This window comes from Taeniopygia guttata, chromosome 28 (assembly GCF_048771995.1).
Source record: "Taeniopygia guttata chromosome 28, bTaeGut7.mat, whole genome shotgun sequence".
Classification (NCBI taxonomy): Eukaryota; Metazoa; Chordata; class Aves; order Passeriformes; family Estrildidae; genus Taeniopygia; species Taeniopygia guttata.
Window position 1 is genome coordinate 1,636,877 of NC_133053.1, and position 15,253 is coordinate 1,652,129.

The 15,253-nt window shown below is 66.4% G+C and overlaps 3 protein-coding genes across 8 annotated transcripts in view; all 3 read left to right on the forward strand.

Annotated features, from left to right (window-relative positions):
* SLC39A3 (solute carrier family 39 member 3) lies at positions 1-3,878 on the forward strand. 4 transcript variants are annotated; one of them, XM_072919474.1, is made up of 4 exons: positions 1-131; positions 700-839; positions 1,974-2,275; positions 2,898-3,878. In XM_072919474.1, exons 3-4 carry the CDS (start codon positions 2,069-2,071, stop codon positions 3,630-3,632), a joined length of 942 nt encoding a protein of 313 aa, XP_072775575.1. In that variant the 5' UTR covers positions 1-131; positions 700-839; positions 1,974-2,068; the 3' UTR covers positions 3,633-3,878. The 4 variants fall into 4 exon arrangements, with proteins under 4 accessions (XP_072775575.1, XP_002198247.4, XP_072775574.1 ...); XM_002198211.7 differs by having other exon boundaries at positions 1,998-2,275; XM_072919473.1 differs by having other exon boundaries at positions 90-155; positions 1,998-2,275.
* A 3,202-nt stretch (positions 3,879-7,080) lies between these two features.
* On the forward strand, positions 7,081-10,979 carry DIRAS1 (DIRAS family GTPase 1). 2 transcript variants are annotated; one of them, XM_072919475.1, is made up of 2 exons: positions 7,081-7,318; positions 9,337-10,979. In XM_072919475.1, exon 2 carries the CDS (start codon positions 9,355-9,357, stop codon positions 9,949-9,951), a length of 597 nt encoding a protein of 198 aa, XP_072775576.1. In that variant the 5' UTR covers positions 7,081-7,318; positions 9,337-9,354; the 3' UTR covers positions 9,952-10,979. The 2 variants fall into 2 exon arrangements, with proteins under 2 accessions (XP_072775576.1, XP_030112807.1); XM_030256947.4 differs by having other exon boundaries at positions 7,083-7,318; positions 9,340-10,979.
* A 3,557-nt stretch (positions 10,980-14,536) lies between these two features.
* Positions 14,537-15,253, forward strand: part of GNG7 (G protein subunit gamma 7) — a 38,860-nt gene continuing 38,143 nt past the window's right edge. Inside the window, exon 1 of one of the 2 annotated variants that reach the window (XM_072919477.1) lies at positions 14,537-14,673. The gene's annotated coding sequence lies outside the window, so the exon portion shown is untranslated. The remainder of the gene's footprint in view (positions 14,674-15,253) is intronic. The other variant, XM_072919476.1, reaches the window with a different exon arrangement.

The following is a 15,253-nucleotide window of genomic DNA, read 5'->3' on the forward strand; positions in this document are numbered from 1 at the left end:
CAGGACCTGTGTGCGATTGATTGACAGCTCTGGCGGCCAATCACAATTGGGCTTTTCGCGCCTCAGCCAATGGGAGGGCGTCGTGGGCGGGCGCGCGCGGGGCGGCCGGGCCGGGAGGAGCGGGGCCGGCCGTGAGTGGGGGGGCGGTTACCGGGGTAACGGGGCCGTGAGGGGACCCCGGGGCCGTGAGGGGACCCCGGGGGTCACAGCGGGGCTGGGGGGAGCCGGGGCTGTGGGGAAGGGACGGGAGAGCGGCGCCCCGTGTGAGGGGCCGCACCCCAGCCTTGTCCTGAGGGGCTGCGGCCGCTCTGGGTGTGAGGGGTCAGGGAGCTCCGGGACCCCCTCCTCACCCTGAGGGGCTCGGGCCGGGCTCATTCCCCATCCTGAGGGGCTCCATCTGCCTGTGAGGGGCTGGAGCTGGGCCCCCTCCCCGCCCTGGGCAGACCCCGACCCCTCCTGAGGGTTCTCCCTGCTGAAATCTCCCCATTTCAGCTGCTCACCTCCCCCGCTCCCGGCGGCCCTGAAACCTCTCCCCTCATCTCTGCTCCCTTTCGGTGTGCTCAGGGTGGGCTGGGAGGAGCCCCTTCCCCATCGGCCCCTTTCTAAAAGCCATGAGCCCAAAGGGTTTGGAAGGGCCGGCTTTTAACAGAAACACTGGGATTTACAGGATGAGGAACCCCTTTGTTTTTCCTCCCACAGAGCCCTGCCTGCTTTATATCATATTTTTTCATCGCTTGGATGCTTCATTTTGAGCCGCTAAGCCGAGCAGGAGCTGAGCTAATCCCTCGTTGCAGCAGTTTTGGGGCTGGGGACGCAGCCCAGGTGTGCAGGAGGAGCAGGTGAGGAGTTCCCCAGACGTTCTTGGGGTTCCTTTCCCTCAGGGCTGCTCCAGCCCCATTCAGGGATGCTGGATGTGGCTACTCCACCTGAACTCGGGAGCTTGAGGCTTTGGAGGGGACTGGGTTAAAAATGGGGGAAAAAGGGGAAAAAAGTGAGGTTAAAGGGTTGCTGGGGGGAGCCAGGTGTGTTCCAGAGGTGTGAGCACTGGAAAAGGAGGATTTTATCCCTTCCCTCTGCCTTGGCACAGGTGTGGGTGGTGCCTGGGCCCAGATTTTGGGCTTGGCCAGACCTGGAGTGAGTCAGTGTCACCTGAAGGGTTCTGAATCCCTCTTTTGTCCCCTAGAGAGGGACTTGGCCCAGGGCCGGGGCTGGCAGGACACGGGGAATGGCTCCCCACTGCCAGAGGGCTGGGGTGGGTGGGATTTTTGGGGAGGGGGTAGGTGGGAGTTTGGGGAGGGGGTAGATGGGATGTTGGGGAGGGGGTAGGTGGGATTTTGGGGAGGCGATAGATGGGATGTTGGGGAGGGGGTAGGTGGGAGTTTGGGGAGGGGGTACGTGGGATATTGGGAAGGGAATAGGTGGGATTTTGGAGAGGGGATGGGTGGGATATTGGGGAGGGGGTAGATGGGAATTTGGGGAGAGGATAGATGGGATTTTGGGAAGGGGATAGGTGGAATTTTGGGGAGAGAATAGATGGGGTGTTGGGAAGGGGGTAGATAGGTGGAATTTTGTGGAGGGGATAGGTGGGATATTGGGAAGGGGGTAGATGGAATTTTGGGGAGAGAATAGATGGGGTGTTGGGAAGGGGGTAGATAGGAGTTTGGGGAGGGGGTAGGTGGAATTTTGGGGAGGGGATAGGTGGGATTTTGGGGAGGGGATAGATGGGACATTGAGGAGGGGATAGATGGGATGTTGGGAAGGAATTCCTCCCTGGGAGGGGGGAGAGGCCCTGTCAAGAATTTCCCACTGGCTGCCACATTCCTGGAAGTGTCCCAAGGACAGGGTTTGGAGTCCAGCCTGGAGCCTGGCCTCGAAGACCTCTAGGGAAGGGTGGTTTGAGGTGACCACAATTCCAGGGCTTTCAAATTCCTTTTGAACCCAGTTTTAACTTTTCCCTGCTGCTTCCTGTGGAGTCTGTGTGTTCTTCCCATGCCCAGGCAGCCCCTGTCCTGCGCGTCAGGCCGATGTCTCTGCTCTGAGCTCACCCAGAGGGTCCCTGCAGGGCAGGATGAGGGTGGTGGTGGCCAAGGTGCTGTGCCTGCTGGGGATGTGTGTGCTGGTGCTGGCTGGGGCCCTGCTGCCCGTCAGGCTGATGGAGGCTGACCACGAGAAGGCCCAGCGCTCCCGCAGGCTCCTGGCCCTCTGGAGCTCCTTCGGTGGCGGCGTCTTCCTGGCCACCTGCTTCAACGCCCTGCTGCCCGCCGTCAGAGGGAAGGTCAGTGCTGCCTTGTCCTGCCTTCGTCTGAGCCTGCAGGGTCCAAAATGGGGGCTGGAGCGAGGGCTGTGTGCCCACCTCCTGCAGATTTGTGGGGTGCAGGGGAGGCTGTGGGGTGTGAGCACCAAAGAGCGAGGCAGAGGTTCACTGTGCCCTGCCGAGGGTGTGGCAGCGTCAGGGATGGATGGATCCGGGTGGGGATGTTCCCTTCGGGACAGTAAAGGGGTGGAGTCACTGTGGATCTGTGGGAATGTGGGGATGGTTCCCTTCAGGGGAATAAAGGGGACGGATTCGTTGTGGATCTGTGGGAATGTGGGGATGGTTCCCTTCAGGGGAATAAAGGAGATGGATTCATTGTGGATCTGTGGGAATGGTTCTCTCCAGAGGGATAAAGGGGTGGATTCATTGTGGATCTGCAGGAATGGTTCTCTCCAGAGGGATAAAGGGGTGGATTCAGTGTGGATCTGTGGGAATGGTTCTCTCCAGAGGGATAAAGGGATGGATTCACTGTGGATCTGCAGGAATGGTTCTCTCCAGAGTGATAAAGGGGTGGATTCAGTGTGGATCTGTGGGAATGGTTCTCTCCAGAGCGATAAAGGGTTCATCTTTTGCTCCCTTCCAGCTCGATGAGGTGCTCAGGCAGAACAACGTGACCACGGACTACCCAGTGGCCGAGACCATCATGATGGTCGGCTTCTTCCTGTCGGTCTTCGTGGACCAGCTCTTCCTGACCTTCCAGAAGGAGAAGCCCTCCTTCATCGACCTGGAGACCTTCAACGCGGGCTCGGACGCGGGCAGCGACTCGGACTACGAGAGCCCCTTCGTGGGGTCTCCGCGCGGGCGGGCGCTCTACGGCGAGCCCGGCCCGCACCCGCACGGCCTGCAGCTCCCCGAGCTGGCCCGCTGCGGCCCCCGGCGCCTGCTGGGGCTGGTGTTCGCCCTCTGCACCCACTCCATCTTCGAGGGGCTGGCCCTGGGCCTGCAGGAGGACGGCGGCAGAGTGCTCAGCTTGTTCCTGGGAGTGGCCGTGCACGAGACGCTGGTGGCCGTGGCCTTGGGTATCAGCATGGCCAAGGCCTCGCTGGCGCTGAGGGACGCGGCCAAGCTGGCGGTGGCCGTGTGCCTGATGATCCCGCTGGGAATCGGCGTGGGGATGGGCATCGAGAGCAGCCGCAACGCCGCGGGCAGCATCGCCTCCCTGCTGCTGCAGGGCATCGCTGGCGGCACCTTCCTCTTCGTCACCTTCTTCGAGATCCTGGCCAAGGAGCTGGAGGACAAGAGCCACCGGCTGCTCAAGGTGCTGTGCCTGGTGCTGGGTTACGCCGCGCTGGCCGGGCTGGTGCTCGTCCCGTGGTGAGCCGGGAGCCTCGGGAATGAGGGAGCAAAACCTCACCTCTCCCCTCCCACCGGCACCGGGAGGAGCCGCCCCTTTCACCGCTGGAACGGCCCAACCCGGGCGGAGTTTCCATGATGACCTGGCGGAGGAGAATCTCTTCCCGTGTGCTCAGAGTGAGGAATATCCCGAGGGATTGTCCCTGCCTGAGGGGCTGCAGGGAGTAGTGGACACAAACGTTAAGGATCTGGGTAAAATCTGCTTCCAAGAGCTCCCCGAGTGTGTGTGTCTCCCTCCTTCCCCCCCGGCCATGCTCCGGAGGCTCCGAGGAGGTGAGGAACCAACAGGAGTGGAGGCAGAGCAGGTGGGAGCAGGGATTGCCAGGCTGCACTAAGCTGCTTTCGCTGGCTTAGTTGGGAGTAAAACCTGGTTGTAACAGCTGCCAAAAATAACATCCCTGTGGGGCTTTGGCCTTCCAGGCCCTGCTGCCTCCACATGGCTTCCAGTGCCCCACCTGGGGCTCGGGCAGCTCAGCTTTTCCAGGGATTCATGGAGGAAATGAGGCCGGGCCCCTCTGCTCTGTATCCTTCTCAGCACTGTATCCATAGGCTGAGCATTTCCTAAGGAAAACCTCTGAAAATCAGAGGATGGATCCCAGGATGGTTTGGGTTGGGCAGCACCTTGAAACCCATCCAAGGCCACGGGCAGGGACACCTTCCACTGTCCCAGGCTGCTCCAAGCCCTGTCCAGCCTGGGATCCAGGGATGCAGCAGATCCTCACGTTATCCAGAGCCTGGGATCCATGAGCTTGCAGGAAACGGGCAGGAACAATTTCCAGCACCGATATTTTGGGGCAAACTCTTTGTGTTTTCAGTGTTCTGCAGTCAGAGGGGCTGAGCAGTTCCCATCAGGGACTGCTGTGAGGCTTTTCCAGGTTTCCAGAGGAATGGAATGCCCTCCTTTGGGGGGGGAGCGGAGCAGCTCCATGCGCTGCCGATCCCGCTGGATTCGCCTTTGGGAGCGAGGAGCTGGGATCAGAGGCTGGAGCTGGGATCAGAGGCTGGAGCTGGGATCAGAGGCTGGAGCTGGGAACGTGCTCCCCCCCAGCCGTGCAACACAGGCTGGCTCAGGCAGGGGCTGCATTTTAATCACCCGGAGCCTTCGCTCCTGCAGCAGCTTCCGCTGGGCCCCTGGAAGCGCTGATGGAATTATAAGGATGGCGCAGTGCCGGCAGCGGGAAGGAGGCGCTGAGCCTCCGCGGTGGCCCAGCTGCAGCATATGGAGGCAGCTGAGCATCATCTGACAGATCCTGGGGCTCGTTAGTTTAATTGCTGCAACATCCCCGAGTCAATTAATCTTCCTTTGAAAACCTGGAGTGGAGGGGGGTGTGCGCAGGGAGGTTATTTTTGGGCCTGGCATGACACAAACCAGCAGGATGAGGAGAACGTGATTTGCCTCGGTGTGGAAAAGCCTCGGGGCTGTTTCACCTCTCCTGGCGGGGGGGATGAGGGGGGAGAGGTGACACGGTGCTGAGTGTCCCCTGTTGGGCTGTCACCTCCCTTTCACACCCTCCTCCTGCTGCAGTTTGGGATGGGGCAGGGGCTGTGAAGTACCGGGGTGAGGTGCTGAGCTCCCCCCTCCTCATCCCACCGCCCTGGGGTTCATCCACAGGATCATCCCGTGCTCCAGGGTGGTGGAGGAGGAGGAGGAGGCCGCGCTGCTCCCAATAAATTCCCTGCCCTTCTCCCCTCGCTGTCACTCGCTTTATTTTGATGTCCCCCATGGCTCCGGCTCACGCGGTGGCCACACGTGCCGGGTCCGGCGTGGGCTGAGCCACCCGTGGCCACCAAAGCTGAGCCCCCCCGAGCCCCGCTGAGCCCCGGGGAGGGGGACAGGACCCCCCGGTACCCCCCGGTACCCCCCGCTCGGCAGCGCCGTGATTCAGCCCTGCGTGAGCGGCCGCCCCGTTGCGTCAGGCCTGGCGGGGAGCTGCGGCTCAATGGAACGAGGAGGAGCCGCAGGAAAATGATCAAGGAAAACTCATTCATTCCCTCTAACGAGGAGGATCCGGCCGGCTCCGAGCGCGGCGGGAGAGGGGGGGGACGGGCTGAGGCTGCCACCACCCCCCGGGCCTTGTCACCGTGTCACCCGTGCCCTTCCTCCCCCACTCCCCGTTCCCGTGGGGACGCGGTGCCAGCGCGTGGGTGCCACCGTGGCCCGGTGCCCGCCGGCTGCTATTAATAGAGGCTGCGGATTTTAATTGCTGCCACTCAGGAGTGGGGCGGGGGGAGGCAGGAGCAGACCCCGGCTGTGACCGTGGGACCCCTGGAGTCACCGGTCACCTCCAGCGCCCGGTGCCGGTGGTGGGACACAGGGCTGGGGATGGTCACCCCGGGGCTCTTCTGGTCCCACTCAGGCACTGGGGAGGGGCTCAGCCACCGCTTGAGTGTCCCACAGCCCCACCAGGACCCCCATTGTGTCCCCTCAAGGGTCCCTCTGCGGTTTTGGGGCTCTGCCATGAGCAGGTGACACCAGTTGGTGGCACAGGCCCTGCGGTGTGTGCACAAGCTCCCGGTCCTGTGCTGGGGTGGCACCGTGGCCTCTGTGTCCCCAAAGCCCAGCAGCGCTGCCCAGGCCACCCCCAACTGCTACGGGGGCACGCAGCACCCTCTGCCACCTGTGCCCTGCCTGGCTGGGACGGTTGGTGCCTGTCTGTCCTGTCCGTGTGTCCCCTGTCACCACCTGTGGGGCTCTGTCCTCTTCCACGAGTCCCTGGACTGTCCCTTATCATGGGAATTCGTTTCCATACCTGTGCAGGTGTCCGTGTGTCCTCATCCCCAGGTGTCCCTGTTTGTGTGTCCCTGTCCGTGTGTCCCCATCCTGTGTCTCCCTGCCTGGCTGTCCACTCTCACCCCCATGTGTCCCCATCCGTCCGTGTGTCCCTGTCCCCATCCCCGCATGTCCCTATACGTGCGACTCTGTTTGTGTCTCTTCTCCGTGTGTCCCCATCCCATTCCTGTCTGTCTGTCTGTCCCTGTCACTGTGTTTCCATCCCGTGTGTCCCTGTCCGTGCATCCCTGTCCGTCTGTCCCCATCCCTGTCCGTCTGTCCCCATCCCTGTCCGTGTGTCCCTGTCCGCGCATCCCTGTCCGTGTGTCCCCATCCCTGTCCGTGTGTCCCCATCCCTGTCCGTCTGTCCCCATCCCTGTCCGTGTGTCCCTGTCCGCGCATCCCTGTCCGTGTGTCCCCATCCCTGTCCGTGTGTCCCCATCCCTGTCCGTGTGTCCCCATCCCTGTCCGTCTGTCCCCATCCCTGTCTGTCTGTCCCCATCCCTGTCCGTCTGTCCCCATCCCTGTCCGTCTGTCCCCATCCCTGTCCGTCTGTCCGCCTCCCGGAGCCGCTCGGGGCCGGGCCCGGGGGTCCGGGGCCCCGGGCGGGGCGGGCGCGGCGGGCGGGGCCGGCGGCGGGGCGGGATCGGCTCTGCGGCGGCCGCACCGAGCCGAGCCGAGCCGAGCCGAGCCGAGCCGAGCCTGCCCAGCCGAACCGGCCCCGCCGCACCGGCCGCAGCCCCGCCGAGCCCCGCCGCACCGAGCCGAGCCGAGCCGCGCCGGGCGGAGCGGAGCCGCCGCGCCGGGGCCGCCCCGGGCCGGGCCATGCGCTGAGGCCGCCGCGCCGCCCGCAGCCAAGGGCGGATCCCGGGCAGGACACGGTGAGGCGGCGGGCACCGCAATGCGACCGGCGCGGCGGGGGCCGGGGGAGCGCGGCCGGCGCGGGGACCGGGGGTGCTGGCGGGGAGCGGCGCGGGGGGAGCCGCGAGCCTGCCCCGCCATCTGCCCGTGCCCTCCTGCCGCCGCTCCATCTCCATCCCGAGCGGGATGCTCGTCCCTCCCTGCCGCTCCTCCATCTCCATCCTGCCCCTCCATCCAGCGCCTTCTGCCTCTCCGGCTGTGTCCTGCTCCTCCCCTGCCGCTCCATCTCCATCTCCATCCCGAGCGGGATGCTCGTTCACCCTGCTCCTCCTCTGCCCCTCCGAGCGACCTCCAGCCCCTTCTCCAGCCCCTTCACCCTCCATCCTGCCCTTCCCACGCTCCCCGGCCCACCCCTGCTCCCTCACCCCACCCTGACCCCCAGGTCCCCACCAGTGCCACCCCCAGTGCGGGGGGCCCGAGTGGGAGGGTGCTGGGGGGCTCTGGGGGGTGCAGACCCCCCGGCAGCATCAGGCCCGAGTGGTCCCTGCCCACGAGCTGAGGGGGGGCCGTGCTCGGACCCTCGGGCACCGGGGCCGGTTGGGTTCGGGGTGCTGCTGGGCACAGGCCGTGGGGTCACCTGAAGAGCCCCCCCGGTTCCGTGGGGGTCTGTCCAGCCCAGCCCCTCACCTCAGCACCCCATGGCAGGGCTGGGAGCCCGGGGGCACTTTTGGCACAGGTGGGACAGACAGGTGGAACAAGTGGGATGGGACAGGTGGGACAGGCAGGTGGGACAGGTGGGACAGGGTGGCACCGCTGCCAGCCCCGGCCAAGGTTGGACGTTCCCACGCGCCAGCTCAGCCCCGGCCCCCGGGCGCTGGTGACGCTCCCCGCGTGGAGGATCCGAGGAGCCCACGGAGGGATGAGCTCCTTGGCTGGCCGAGCCCGCGGGGATGGGCTCCTCCAGCTCCCAGCCTCGCCCGGCTCTGGTGTCCGGGGCCATGCCGGGGGTCTGGGGCTGCTTTGTGGGGTCCAGACCCCTCAGTGCCCTGGGACAGGGATGCAGCGGCCGTGGAAGGGGCTGGTTCCCTGGAGATGCTCGGGGATGCAGGAGCTGCCATGCCCAGGGCGGCCACCAGCACGGGGCTGTCTGGGGCACTTTGCTGTCCCCCTTCCCTGAACTGGGGTGGCAGGAGTGGAGCAGACTGGGGACAGTCCTTAAGCAGTGCTCAGGCCCCCCTTCCCTCCCCTCCCCTCATTCCCACTCACCTGTGACTGGGCACCTTTGGAAACCCTGTCCCGTGGTGGCTTTAATGTCCCCAAGGCTCTGTGAGGGTCCCACACGCCTTGGGGACCCTCGGGGGACAGAGCTGGTGCTGCCACCCCTGCGCCACACTGGGGGAACTGGAGCAGGGGCTCAGCACCAGCGACTCTTTGTGCCCCTCGTTTCACACCCCGGGGTTGCCCTGGGGGGCACTGGGGACCTTGCCCGGGTCCAGGTGTCCCCTGTGGGTGGGCACCGAGGTTTGGCAGCGTGAGGGTGCCTGGGGGGGGGGTCTCTGACCCACTGCCCACTGCCCACAGCTGTGCCACGCTCCTTCCCTCCACTGCCCAGCACATCCCTGAGGTGGGAGCGGAGCTGAGGGATGGCACAGCGTGGGACAGGGGACAGGGAGTGACAGGGGTGACAGGACGGCAGCAGCGTGACCTGTGTGTGTGAAAGGGCACCTCTGTGCCCGGCCAGAGAGCCCAGCTGGGCACTCCAGGTGCCACCCTGACCTCGGCGGGTCGGTGACTGCCCTGCAGAGCTGCTCCCGCTGCCCGGGCGGGCTGGGGGGGGTCCCTGCCCGGCGATCCCCCCGGCAGCCTCGGCAGCAGCTGCGGTGCCGGTGGCCGCGCTCACTCGGCCATATGGCCACAGCGGGCGGGCGGCAAAAATAGCCAAGGCCGGCCGGCAAGGGCGTCCCAAGGGCGGCGAGCCCCGCTCCCAACCGGGGCCACACCTCGGGGGGATGTCGGGGTGACGCCTCCCTGTGCCCAGCAGCGACCGCGGGGCAAGATGCCGGAGCAGAGCAACGATTACCGCGTGGTGGTGTTCGGCGCCGGCGGCGTGGGCAAGAGCTCGCTGGTGCTGCGCTTCGTCAAGGGGACCTTCCGCGACACCTACATCCCCACCATCGAGGACACGTACCGGCAGGTGATCAGCTGCGACAAGAGCGTGTGCACCCTGCAGATCACCGACACCACCGGCAGCCACCAGTTCCCGGCCATGCAGCGCCTGTCCATCTCCAAGGGCCATGCCTTCATCCTGGTCTTCTCGGTCACCAGCAAGCAGTCGCTGGAGGAGCTGAAGCCCATCTACCAGCAGATCGTGCAGATCAAGGGCAGCGTGGAGAGCATCCCCATCATGCTGGTGGGCAACAAGTGCGACGAGACGCAGCGCGAGGTGGAGAGCAGGGAGGGGGAGGCCATGGCCAAGGAGTGGAAATGCGCCTTCATGGAGACCTCGGCCAAGATGAACTACAACGTCAAGGAGCTCTTCCAGGAGCTGCTGAACCTGGAGAAGAGGAGGAACGTCAGCCTCACCATCGACGGGAAGCGCTCCAGCAAGCAGAAGAGGACAGACAAAATCAAGGGGAAGTGCAGCATCATGTAGAGCCCCGGACTGGCCCGCGCCCCCCCTCCGGATGCCCACCCCCCTTCTCCCCCCCACGGCTGGACGTGGCAGCGGCATCGCAGCGGGACAGTCCCCTCGTCCTCCGTGTGCCATCACTGTGACTGTGCGGGGACGCCAGCGCTCGGCCCGGGGCCGGGGGTGAAGACGGGGCCGAGGTGAGGGACACGCGGCCACCCCCCACCCCCCCGGGCACGGCAGGACCGGGGACTCGCCGCCAGGACACCCGGACCGCACCTCCCGCACCGGGGGAATGACGGTGCCGCGTGGGGGTGGCGGTGTCACCCTTGGGGACAGTCCCGCGTGCCCCCGTCCCCACGCCATAGCGCTCTGCTCCTGCGGGCAGAGCCCCGGGGCGGGGGCAGCCCCTGCCCGGTGTCCCCCGGCCCCCCTGCCCCATCCCGGTGCCACGGCTCCCCCAGCCCCGTGTGCTACCGCAGCCCCCCGAGCCCCCAGCCCGGCACCGTGACCCCCCAGCCCCACCGCGGCCCCGCGGGCCCCCCGTGCCCCCCCAGCCCCGCGCCGGTGCCGCAGCCGGAGCCGCCAGCACAAGCACAAAAGCATCGGGTCCGCGGGAGGTCCTGACCCAGCACAATCCTGGCCAGCTCCGGCGGGACACCCCCGGCCCCACGGCCAGCCGGGCCCCCAGCGCTCGGGGCCGGTGCCACCCCCTCCTCAGCGTCCCCCCGCGGGGTGACCCCGGGACCCCCCGGGACCCCCGGGACCCCCCGACACCCCCCAGCTCTGGCGCAGCCCCGCTTGCTCCCCCTTGGCCGGAGCGGGGTCCCCGCGCTGTCACCAGCCCCTCGTCCCCTCGGGGTCTGTCCCCTCGCTCCGGCCCCGCTCCTTCCCCCGGGGTGTCCCCGAGGGGTGTCCCCGAGGCGAGGGGGCCCCCCGAGCTCCCCGCACCCCCCGGCTCTTCACACGAGGACGGAGCGCCCAGGGGACGGGGTGCCGATGTAGCCTTTATTCTAGAAATAGTCTTCCTTCAATAAAGAGACACAAACGCGCCCGCGGCCCCCGGAGCCGCCCGCGGCCGGGCGGGGTCACGGCCGGGAGAGGTGAGTGTGACACGCGTGGGGGGTGTGTGTGCGTGAGTGTGTGTCTGTGTGTGTGTGTGTGTGTGTGTGTGTGTGTGAGTGTGACACGCGTGGGGTGTGTGTGTGTGTGTGTGTGTGTGTGTGTGTGTGTGTGTGCGTGTGTTCACGCGTGCTGGGGGACAGCCACGGCTCTGTGGGGTGGCCACAGACACGCGTGTGCAGGTGTGTGACGCGTGTGATGTGTGTGCAGGGCCGTGTGCATGTGTGACGTTCGTGTGTGTGTGTGTGTGTGACGCAAATGTGACACATGTGCACGGGTGGGTGTGTGTGACAGATATGTGACATGTGTGCACAGGTGTGTGTGTGACACAAATGTAATGTGTTCTCCATGTGTGTGTGACAAAAAGGTGACACGCATGTTCCGTGTGTGTGACACAAATGTGACATGTTCCTTGTGTGTGTGACACAAATGTGACATGTGCACGGGTGTGGGTGTGTGTGACACAAATGTGACACGTGTGCACGGGTGTGTGTGTGTGACAGATGTGACACGTGTGCACAGGTGTGTGTGACACAAATGTGACACGTGTGCGCAGGTGTGTGTGTGACACAAATGTGACGTGTTCCTTGTGTGTGTGACACAAATGTGACACGTGTGCACAGGTGTGTGTGTGACACAAATGTAACGTGTTCTCCATGTGTGTGTGACACAAATGTGACGTGTTCTGTGTGTGTATGTGACAAAAACATGACACGCGTGTTCCGTGTGTGTGTGTGTGTGACAAAAACGTGACACGCGTGTTCCGTGTGTGTGTGTGTGTGACAAAAACGTGACACGCGTGTCCCGTGTGTGTGTGCGTGTGACGCGCGCGCTCCCGCGTGTCGCCGCCCGTGCCCGTGGGAGGGGGCGGAGCGCGGCGCGTGCGTCATCACGCCCGTTGCCGTGGAAACCGGCGCTGCTCCCCGCGCGCGGGAGCCGCGTGGGCACCGGGAACGGGCGGGAACGGCGGGGGGGGGAACGGGGGGAACGGGGCTGCCGCGGGCACCGAGGGACCGGCCAAGGGCAGCGATCCGGGGGGAGGGACCCATAGGGGTGGGGATGGGTCTATAGGGACGGTGATGGGTCCATGGGGATGGATCTATAGGGATGGTGATGGATCTATAGGGATGGTGATGGATCCATAGGGACGGTGATGGATCCATAGGGACGGTGATGGATCGATGGGGATGGATCAATAGGGGAGGTGGATGATCCATGGGGGTGGATCTATAGGGACGGTGATGGATCCATAGGGATGGTGATGGATCCATAGGGATGGTGATGAATCCATAGGGACGGTCATGGATCCATAGGGACGGTCATGGATCCATAGGGACGGTCATGGATCCATAGGGGTGGTGATGGATCCATAGGGATGGGGATGGATCAATAGGGACGGTGATGGATCCATAGGGATGGTGATGGATCCATAGGGGTGGTGATGGATCTCTGGGAACAGCCAGAGCTCTCTGGGATGGTCACAGAGCCATGGGGATGGTGATGGATCCATAGGGACAGTCACAGCTCCATGAGGATGGTGATGGATCCATAGGGACTGTCATGGATCCATGGGGATGGTGATGGATCTCTGGGAACAGCCAGAGCTCTCTGGGATGGTCACAGAGCCATGGGGATGCTCTGAGCTCCGTGGGGACAGTGCCAGCTGCGCAGGGATGTCACAGCTCCATGGCACTGCCTGTGGGACCTGTCCCCGTGTCCCTCCAATGGCCTGGGCGGATCTGGGACCCTCTGTGGGTGCCAGGGCAGGACAGCGGGACAGCCACACGCGGGCATGGGGACACTTGGTGCCAGTCCCCACCTGCTGGCACCCCTCAGGACTCTCAGGTATTTGGGGTGGCACCATCACACCAAAACTCAGAGCGCTTCCAGAGGTTCCACAACGCCTCAGAGGCAGAAAATCCCCACTTGCCCCCATTCCCGGGTCTCCCCCTCCCCATGTCTGTCCCCTCTCACTGCCCCGCAATTAATGGGGACCTGTGCCCGCCATGTCAGGGGACGCCCCGGTCCTGCTGCAGCCCCGCGTGTCCCTCGGGATGCTGCCAGGGATGGGAAGTCCCCCCAAATCCTCATCCTGAGCCCCCAAAAATCAGCGCAGCACCGGGAGGGAGGATCCTCGCCGGGCTCCCGGAGCCTCCCGCGGGTCCGGGCGTTAAACGAAGCTGCTCCTGAGCGTTAATTAGCGGGATGAGCCCTGGGATGAGCCCTGGGATGAGCCGCGCTGCTGCCGGTTCCCGTCGCTCCCTCCGCATCCCGCGGCCATTAATTCCACAAATGCGGATTTTGGGGACCCAAACCCCTCCTGGCATCGTGTCTCGCACTGTGGGGAATATTGTCCCTTGTGTCGCCCACGGGGCGGGGGGACACCGCGACCCCGGCACCCCTCGGGGATTCCCCCGCGCCCGGTGCTGCCCATCTGCAGGAAAAGCGGATTAGGAGCCGCGGGCCGGGACATACGGGAGCAAAGTGGATTAAGGGGGAAAATCAGCCTTCTTCCCACTAACAGGATTATTGAGTTTCCAGCGCGGCCGCAGCTGTGCCCGCCGAGCTGGGGACACCCCGGACTGGGCATTTCCCCACCTCAATTCCTGCGGGATCGCTGCTGCCACTGGTGCGGCCCTGCCAGACTGGGATGCGCTGGGAAGCGATGGCTGCTGCCCGGGGGACGTGGCTGTGCCCCCCACGGTCACTCCCGAGGGGACTCCGGGCCTCCCGAGCCCCGCCGGGACCAGGCAGCACCGGGACTCGCCGGCCGCGCTCGCCCGGTGCCCGTGGCAGCCGCGGGGGGGGAAATCAAAGCCTCGATTCAAGGCTGGGACGGGCTGTGATGGTTTGGGGGGTTCGGGGTCCCCAGGCCCTGCAGCGCGGTCACGGAGCGGGTCCGGTCGGGCGGCACCGAGCCCTCCGGAGGAGCACAGACCGGGGGATCCCCGTGAGAGCACCAGGGGACCCGGGGCCGCCACCACCGGGGGATAACCGGGGGATCCCCGTGAGGGCACCAGGGGACCCGGGGCCGCCACCACCGGGGGATAACCGGGGATCCCCGTGAGGGCACCAGGGGACCCGGGGGCGCCACCACCGGGGGATCACCGGGGGATCCCCGTGAGGGCACCAGGGGACCCGGGGCCGCCACCACCGGGGGATCCCCGTGAGGGCACCAGGGGACCCGGGGGCGCCACAACCGGGGGATAACCGGGGGATAACGGGGGATAACCGGGGGTCCCCTCCCGGTGCTTCGCGCCCCGGCCGCCACGTGCCCCTCCCACCTCATTAATATTAATGCACGCTCTGTGAAACCACGCCCCATTCCCAGCCCCGCGCGCTGATTGGCCGCTCCTCCCGCCGCTCCTCCGCCGGCCCCGCCCCCTCCCCGTCCTCCCTCCGCGCCGCCGCCGCCGCAACCGAACTTGGCGGCCGCTCCTGGCCCCGCCCACTCGGCCGGCCCGCCCCCCGCGCGCCGCGCTGCGCGGGCTCCCATTGGCTGCGGGCGCTGTCCGTCAGGCGCGCGGGGCGGGGCCGGCGCCGCCCGCGGGGCCAGCAGGGTGCGTTGCGCCGCGCGGTGTCTGAGGCGGCGGCTCCGCTCCGCGCCCGCTCCCGCCGCTGCCGGTGAGGAACCGCCGGGAACGGGGCGGGACGGCCGCGGACAGCGGGGGGGGGACACGCCCGGCTGCCTCAGGCCGCGGCTTGACCGAGCCCCGCCTCGGCGCGGCCCTGCCCGGGGTTGGGGGGGGCGGCGGGGCCGGGCCGGGGAGGCCTGAGGGGCTCCGGGGGTTGGGGGGGTCTGGGCGGGGGCAGAACGGCGGCGGGCCCGGGGAGGGCGGGGGGGGATCAGGGGGTGTGGGGGACCCTGGGGATGGGGAGGGGGTCCCGGGGGGCTCGGGGGGAGCTGGGCAGGAGCCCCCGGGCAGGTCTGGGTGGGGGTCTCGGGGTCCCGGGGGACTCGGGGGGAGCTGGGCAGGAGCCCCCGGGCAGCTCTGGGGGTCCCGGGGGGCTCGGGGGGAGCTGGGCAGGAGCCTCCGGGCAGGTCTGGGTGGGGGTCTCGGGGTCCCGGGGGGCTCGGGGGGAGCTGGGCAGGAGCCCCCGGGCAGGGCTGGGGGGAGGCTGGGGGTGTGGGGGTCCCGGGGGGAAAGGGGGGCTGGGGGTCGGCATCAGCAGCTCGGGGGGACCCGCAGAGGGTCCCCACGGG

Bases quoted from the DNA above. Each gene is read 5' to 3' on its own strand.
- SLC39A3 (XM_072919474.1), top strand. From the start codon at position 2,069: ATGAGGGTGGTGGTGGCCAAGGTGCTGTGCCTGCTGGGGATGTGTGTG. The intron at 2,276-2,897 runs GTCAGTGCTGCC...GCTCCCTTCCAG, and splicing joins TGCCCGCCGTCAGAGGGAAG to CTCGATGAGGTGCTCAGGCA.
- DIRAS1 (XM_072919475.1), top strand. From the start codon at position 9,355: ATGCCGGAGCAGAGCAACGATTACCGCGTGGTGGTGTTCGGCGCCGGC.